General features: G+C 29.1%; 1 protein-coding gene across 1 annotated transcript; it reads left to right on the top strand.

The window, feature by feature from the left end:
• Positions 1-460: 460 nt before the first annotated feature.
• LOC129291553 (F-box protein PP2-A13) lies at positions 461-4,608 on the top strand. Its single transcript, XM_054928998.1, has 3 exons — positions 461-1,016; positions 1,590-1,708; positions 4,054-4,608. Exons 1-3 carry the CDS (start codon positions 675-677, stop codon positions 4,469-4,471), a joined length of 879 nt encoding a protein of 292 aa, XP_054784973.1. The 5' UTR covers positions 461-674; the 3' UTR covers positions 4,472-4,608.
• The last annotated feature ends 4,290 nt before the right edge of the window (positions 4,609-8,898 follow it).

Here is an 8,898-nt window from a genome sequence, read left to right as displayed (position 1 = left end):
ATACTCACAAAATTTAAGCAATTTAGACTACATTAAAAAATTTAGACTTTTGACAATTCTAATTTTTTTTAATAATTTTTACACCTCCGACATTTATTTTTAGGTGATTTAATTTGGAACCCCCTTGCTTAAGATACTGGGTTCAAGTGTTAGGAATGAAGAAAATTATTGTTGGAGGATTTTTAAAATATTGTGTTCAAGTTTTAATTAAGATATGGATTTAATTATTGTCATAAAAGTTTTGATAAAATTATTGTATGATTTTGGGTTCAAGTTTTAGTTTTAAACCCATGCGGTCCGACTCAAATTAAGCCAAATCAATCAAAGTTTAATATGGCATTCTAGAGATATGGTTGGTATGAAGAAACAAAATTTACAAATTAAAAACATGCAATTACAAATTTTTACATATGTAAACCAAACAAGCCCAAAAATTACATAAAACCGTATGACCAGAAAACCCTCCTCTCACATCCTCACACAATCAAAGAAAATGAATCCATCCTCTTCTTCTTCTTCTTCACTTTCTCCTCCAGTCATCCACCATCTTTACCTCCTCCTTCTCTACCTATAAGCTTATCGATCCCTCTTGATTTCACCATATATATATATATATATCTTGAGCGATCTGTGTTCTTGTCTGTTCATATATATATATATATATATATATCATCATGGGGTCTGCTATTTCTGCAGATAACAAGGTCGTTTCAGAAGGAGGATTAATGTCCAGCCCTGGCCTCGGTGATATTCCAGAAAGCTGTATTTCACGTGTGCTCATGAATTTTGACCCACCAGATATCTGCAGATTGGCGCGAGTGAACAAGGCCTTTCACAGAGCTTCTTCTGCAGATTTTGTGTGGGAATCTAAGCTTCCTTGTGCCTACAAGTTTCTGCTCCACCAAGTTCTTGGTGATAATGAAGATCACCATAATCAAAATCTCTACCATTCCTTCACCAAGAAACAGATTTACGCTATTCTCTGTCGACCCAACCGCTTCCATTCCGGTACCAAAGTAAGTGGATCTTCTTCTTCTTATTGTTGTTTCATTGCTCAGTATCTTAAGAAACGTAACATGAGGTATTACCACTACCTGTCCATACTATTCTGAACCTGTGCTGTGTGGGATCATTATTATTATATATTAACTGCCCGCTGCTCTCGTGGATATCTCAAGATGCCTTTGGCATAGGACTCAAACTCGACTAGTTAAATCAAACGCCCCTCGGTTAAGTGGATCTTAATTTTCTTCTTCTCATATCTTTCTAGCTAGGTTAAACTCTGAAAGAGCCGTGTACTGTTTTGAATATCTCATCTCATGAATCTAAAAACATGCCTCTACTGTACTGTTTTACCGTTTTAAGATCCGGATCAATCCAGATGAATCGGATGGGTCAAGGATCCATCCAAAAATTCAAAAACTGATTGTGCAGTATATAGATAGTGAGATATGAAGATAGAAAACCAAGGATCTGAGAGATTTTCTTCTTCTTTCCTTCACTATACTGCAATATATATTGTCGGTGTTGGATTAGATTTTGATGTGTTTTTTTTATTTTTTTTCATTTTATTTTTCTTTTGAATGTAGGAAGTGTGGTTGGATAAGGCTAGTGGGCAAGTTTGTTTGTTAATGTCATCGAAGTGCATGAAGATTACTGGAATAGATGACAGAAGATACTGGAATTATATTCCAACTGAGGAATCCAGGTGAGATCAGCTCATACGATATTTCTTTAAAAAATTAAAAAATATTTCTTTGATTTAATCAACTTAACTTCTTTTTCTCTGTTGAATACTTGGATTCTTTAATTAGAAGAACGTGGTTGCTTTGGCATTCTCCTTCTTTAATATATGATCGTTTTAATTTTGTTTTGATCTCTGGATTAACCATTGCTGTGTCTAGAGAATTTCTTACTTCATATTTGGTCAAGTGAATGAGAGTTATGTTCAGGCTAGTTTATTTAAAATTAAAAAAATTATTTTATAGTTAATTTTAACATTAAGATCATCATGAAGGTTTTGTTCAAGAAAAAAAATTATTTGTAGCTTTTATATGTATGTATATATATACATCGTATTATAACTTATCAAAATAATGTTTTTTTTCAATACATATCTTATGTGTTTAGCTTAATTATATTTCTTTTCAATAACTTATTCACACTCCCAACAATTTTTTTAATATTAAACAAATTGGCCCTGAGTGGTCTAAATTTTAATTATGATTCTTTTTAGTCATCTTAATCTTTTAGTATCTTCCAAAAATAGTGAAACATCATTTGATTGACGAAACTATGATATTTCACTATTTATATAATTAACTTTATTGAACAAGCAGGAAAGGCTAGACTCTCACGTTTCTGTTTTGTATTCTGAAAGTTCCACGATCGACTTTTGACATTTGTCCAATAATCACGCTTCATCATATAACAAGTTAATTAATAACTCTTGCTGTTTAGCATCAAGTAATGTTTAGGCTATAAATTATAGCAAAAAAATATAGGATATCATTTCTTTAATTGTGACAAGATGTTTAGGTTCTAAATTCACGCATAAGGTGTATTTTTTGTTAAAAAAGGAGAGAGAGCAAGCGATATGAACAGGGGATATTTTAGGTCAGCTGAAAATGACTTGTATTTCAGAAAAATAGAATATTTAATTTAATAATTTGAGTATACTACTATTTGTATTATATATTAAAGATATTTGAGTGATCTTGATATAGCATCAAATAAGACTACTTCAACAGGACGCATACTTTTTTTGAAAGAATTACATTCAAAAGTTAGTCAAGTCACAGAAAAATTAAAGACCAATATAGAAAAAATTATTATTAAAATAAAAATGTAACCTTTTTTTTTTAATGAAACTTATTATTAGTTCTTATCTATAAATAATTTACTTAAATAATCCTTAGATGGATTCTCCCCACTTTCTCTTTCTTTCTTTCTTAAAAAAATATATTTTGAGTGATTAGATCAAAGTTTGGTTAATTTTCAATTCAATAAAAAAGTGTGGTTTTATATATTATTCTGTGTATCATATGGTTTTTTTTTTTTTTTGATTGATCAATTGCCAAAGTAGGATTTGAACCTGGACTTCAAGCCTAGAAGTGCTGTGACCATAGAGGCAGCTAGCCATTGGTTGGAACAACATATGAAACTAGTCGAATTTATCATATTTAATGAGAATATGAAAAAAATTATTATGACTACGAACACACACATACATACATTATATGAATTTTTCTTTTTAAAAAATTAAAGGTTGAATTTGCCGAATATCGTGAGCCGAAAGTTGTTCTCTTGTTCTGTACTTTTGCTTTTTCACCCACTTCTAAAATGATCATTGCAAAGATTCTCAAATCTAGTAATGAGCCCAAAAATTTTCCTTGTTTTTTTCTTCCCTTAATTAAGGATTACAGCTCATTTGACGTATAGACAGAGAGAGATTAAGTATGGCTTATTAAACAATTTGCAAGATTGCTTTATTGTCCATGTCTAACCTATTTGGTTAAGATTAAATTATAGTTCATGTATTTTAATTTATAAAAAACTTTTAGGTAAAATTATACATATCAATAAAATTCATTAAATTAACTTTACAACCTTATTTTTTAAAAACATAAATATTGATTTTTAAAAATAATCTTAATTCAATATAATGTTATTTGTGAAACATTAAAGAAAGGGTAAGAGAGAATATAATAACGGATGGCTAATATTATAACAAGTATAATTAATGAAAATTTTATTTTTATCAAAATTTCAAATATTTTTAGACATTGAGTTACCTCCAAAAATATCTTATAAATTGGGATGGAGTAGCATGTTAAATTTTAATATTTACAAGTGGAAGAGATCTGTAAATAATTAATTTTCTTATGTAGAACCTATATACTTTTAATATAAAATATTGATATCATTTCAATAGTAAGGAGTAGGGAATAAATTAAAATTTAATAATCAAAATATTAAAATGCCATTTGAATATTTATTTGTATTTACAAATTAACAATGGGAAGAAAATAATGGGAATTTTTTATGGTGCAGATTTAGAAGTATTGCCTATCTCCAGCAAATGTGGTGGGTGGAAGTGGCAGGTGAGGTGGGATTTGAATTCCCCAAAGGGAAATACAGCCTATATTTCAGACTCCAATTGGGCCGGGCCTCAAAAAGATTGGGCCGACGGGTCTGTAACGTGGATCAAGTACACGGGTGGAACATCAAACCCGTCCGATTTGAGCTATCTACATCGGACGGCCAGCATGCGCTCTCGGAATGTTATCTTCTTGGGCCTGGTGATTGGGCCAACTATCATGTCGGAGATTTTGAAGCTGGAAATTCCGATGGGCCCATAAATATTAAGTTTTCGTTGGCCCAAATTGATTGCACACACACCAAGGGTGGTCTCTCCGTAGACTGTGCTTTCATATGCCCCACTCAGTTCTCCAAAACGGATATGAGCTAAATATTTTTTTATTATCATTCGTGAACTATATATTATGATGAAGGGAAAAAATGGTTATTGGAAAATAAATAAATATTTGAGTTGCATCAATTTATTTTTATTTTGTTATATTTTTAGATAAAAATTAATTCTTTGGTTCCTACAATTTTTATTCAATTAAAACTTAATTATTGAATTTCGATTTGTTGTAATTTGATATCTGTACCTTTGATTTGATTGAAATTCAGTGTTTGAACTTTGATCCAATGCATCTAAGTCCTATAATTTTAATAATTTAAAATATAATTTTTTATATTTTAGAAAATAAAATTATAAGTTTTAAAGTTATTTCTTAAATTTTAAAAATTAATGTTTTAAATTGTTAAAACTATAAGAATTGAGTTGAATTAAGTGAACAACTGAATTTTAATTAAGTCAAAACTGTAAACTGAGCTGCACTAATTGAAGTGGAATATTACAGTCGTCCAACTCAATTAAAGCATATATAATAATCAAATTGTAAATGAATAAAAATATCACATAGCTTAGCTATGCATAATTAGTGTTATTTTATGAACTTATGGAAATAGATGTGAGAGATTAAAGATATATTTCGATTCAATTTATGCCTTCTGATTTTTTAATATAATTATTTAATATATGACATTATCAAGTAAGATTCGAATATAGTCGAGGTAATTGAAGATAAATTTCTCCAAATAACTTTTTTATTCTCAATATTCAAACTTTTTAAGTTCGTTTCAAGAAAATTAAGTTCTTCTATTTAATCCTGCCAGTGAGAGCCCTATGAGAATTGGCAATGGCTTTTCTTCTTGCCGCAGAAAAATCATGAAAAGGAAATGACCAGGTTGAGACAACGGGGAGATAATGGGGCTCCCCAATACTGAAGAAAGCCCAACTTTAATGGGCTGAGATCTTTTAAATTTGTGAAGCCCAATACAGAGCCCAAAATTAATACTGACGAGATCCCATCTTTCTGGGCCTATGAGAATGAGCCTGATTGACATCCATTGTATTGAAAAAGAAGCTTTATTATAATATTGATTATTGTAGTTGTAATTCAATTATAATTCAGTTCTTAAATTTTAATTTATAATTTTATTTTATAATTTTGACTTGATTGTAATTCATTTTTTAATTTTTGACTCTTACAACTCAATTCTTATAGTTTATTTATTTAAAATATTAGTCCTTATATTTTAAAAATAAAATTATAAATATTAAAATTATGTTAAAATTTAATACTAATATTCTAAATGACTAAAATTTTAAAATATTTATAAAGATTAAAATTTTAAAATATTTTAAATCTTTATAATTTGATTTTTTAAAAATACATATAGGAACTAATATTTTAAATAGTTAAAATTATAAGAATTGAGTTGTAAGATTTAAAGTTCAGATATTGAGTTATAACTGATTTAAAACTATAAATATAACTTACATCTGAGTAAAAAATATAGGACCAATAATAATTAATTTTCTCTTTTATATTTAAAGAAAAACCATGAATAGTGGAAAGAAGAAGGATCATTTTGTCATAAGGTCAAAGTAACGTACTTCTACCAGGCATTGATCATAGTGAAAAAGATTATAATCGCTTAAATATAAAGTATTAAATTTAAATTTGTGTGAATGTAAAATACAATTTTTGAATAATATTTGAATCTAACCCAAAATGATCATATAAAAAATGCAACATAACCAAGTTACACGGAACTGGATTTGGTATTTTTCTCCTCTTTCTCTTTTCTTTGATAATAAAACTAAATATACAAAATCCATGTCAATGTCAAATTCTATTTTTAAATGACATGACATATTTCTTGATTTTTTTTAAAGGGTGAGATGGTATGAAGCATGAACCATTAAATTTGACCATACAGTTGATGACCAGAGGAGTCAATGGTCGAAATATGAAATTTCAAGGTCTTGCTTACGGGGATGTTAATTAGGTTTTCCATATTTTAGCCTAATATTAGTAATAAGATCAACATTAATAAATAATGATTCAATTGATAAGAATTTGACCCATAATTTATAAGATTGTTAGTTCAACTCACATACGATTTATTCATCCAAAAAATAATAATAATAATAATAATAATAATAATAATAGATAACTATTTTACAACTTCATGTTTATGAACAGAAAAATGGGGGTATTTTTAGGATTTTTTTAGAAAGGTGAAAAAGAGATTCCTCTGCATCTGTAAAAAAAAAAAAAAAAAAAGAAAAGTAAAACAAGTCATGGGCATTTTTGGTCTTTCATTATTAATGGCTCAAAACCAAAAGAATTTGACATCAAGTTTTTTTTACAACCTGCTAAACCCTGGTTTTGATTATAACAATAAAAAACAAGATTGTGTTTTACAGAGTAATTAATTTGATAAAATAAGATTAAGGAAATTGGCTAAGTATTTTGAATTAATTTGGCGTAAGTGGCTTAGCATCGATACCTAAGATCTTCCAATCTATCTATTTTTGAACCCTTGTCCAAAAAATTCTCTTTCTTTATGAAATCCTATCTATGTTAAGTATTTGACTTAATTATATATCCTTTGAATCTTTAAATATCCTTCTAAAAGTTTTTCAAGCTAAGTCTTTTGTCAAAATTCACCTTTTAGAACTTCAATTTTGTCCAAGTGTCTTTAGCACTAGAACTGTGCTGTTCCTTTTACTCTGCCAAATATCTCTCTTTAGCACCTGTACTACTTGTGATCTCTTCTCTATTGACATTGTCCTATTCACTCTTTACAAATCCTTAGCACATGTGCTATGTGTGTTAACACTAGTACCATTTCTACTTCAAAATTTCTAGATGTTATGATTACGAGCTTTATTGATTAGCACCTGTGCTATTTTATAGCACTAATACTATCCTGCAACCTTGCATAATTTTCTCTTTACAATAATTCATCTAAGTTACATTAGCATAGGTATTAAGCTGAAGTTTCATGCTTTATTTTACATTCTTAATCTTAAACTCTTCGAATCACATTAATTTGCTCTTTTTTCATTTGCAATCAATTTTCTTTACTCTGTAACCTTCCTAAAATCTTTCTAAAACACAATTATTACTTGGATTAAACACTTTGTGATTCATTCTTGATTCATAACACCTATGCTAAAATGTTACACCAATATAAACCTTCACCTACTTCTGTCAAAGCATTTAATGTTATAGCCATTACATTATGTAAAGAGAAAATGTCCCTTGTAAAGTATTGTTTCATTGCTTCAATCACTGAAGAAGCTCAGAAAAGCTCAAAGAAAAGAACAAGTTGAGTGTAACTAACTTTCGATGGGAAGATTTGAGTCTAATGGATCATTTATAATTTTCAATTATAAATGAGCTCATTTATGAAGACAAGAGATAGAGAACAAAAAAGCCAACAAGAACAAAGTTCTGTCATTATTACGTATTCAATTAATACTTACTTCTAGTTAATCATTTATTACTTGTGAATTTCATATATTCCATATCCACTCTTAGAGATAGTTTATAATAGTAGTAGTTCATTCTTGAACTTACTCTATTTATCCTTGTTTTTTATAATTTGAATAGAGGAACTTAAAGGGATTTCATACTACCTTTATGAGGGGGAGAGTTTCAGACTTAGTGAGAAGTTTATATATGTAGTAAGACATCCAAGAGCCCGAGTTAATATTGGTGATATAGTTGAAAATCTTAAGAGGTTTCTAAAGAATATATGTAGACTCAAGTGATAGGATTCAAATCAAAATAAATCATCTGTGCACATTTTCTCTTTCATCTCTTTTGTTTAGTGATATTGTTTCTATACTTCCCTCATTATTTCTGCAAGTTTTATTTGAAATTTTAATTAGCCTAATTCACCCTCTTTTCGAGTCATTTACACAACTTATATCCTCTAGATTCTACCATGACCTATCATACAAAGAAAATATCCATTTTCTTGTGTATCCTGAAACATCCTTTTTACAATTACACACTCATTTTCTTATTCCCACAAAACCTTACCAACTTGGTGGTTTACACATTCAACACTCACATCACAATTTGCTCATCCTCTTGGCAAAATCCTCCTAAATTTCTTCTCACTTCCTTCTACCCTACCATGCTATTTTCTTCCTATCTGTTAACAACCTCCTTCTGAAATCATTATTTATGGAACCCACAGCAGGCTTCTCCTCATCAATCTCCTCAATCTTAGTCTTCTTTTTTGCTCTAGGGTTTTTTTGGCAATAGTGGTCACTTATCCCTTCTCCACTATTGATTTCTCCAGCATTCTCTATTTTTGCTTTTTCTACCTTAGTACGTGTAACATCTTAATTTTCTAACCCTGTGATTAACTATTAATAGGAATAAAGTGGTAATTAGTAAATGATTGAAAGGTTGGATAGTTTCTTGATAATTTGAATCATTGAGATGTTGAATAGACAGA

This window comes from Prosopis cineraria, unplaced genomic scaffold (assembly GCF_029017545.1).
Source record: "Prosopis cineraria cultivar Desert tree isolate PC_DT_omini unplaced genomic scaffold, ASM2901754v1 PC1, whole genome shotgun sequence".
Taxonomy (NCBI): Eukaryota; Viridiplantae; Streptophyta; class Magnoliopsida; order Fabales; family Fabaceae; genus Prosopis; species Prosopis cineraria.
Note: the sequence above shows the minus strand (reverse complement) of the source record. Positions and strands in the feature narration are given on the sequence as shown.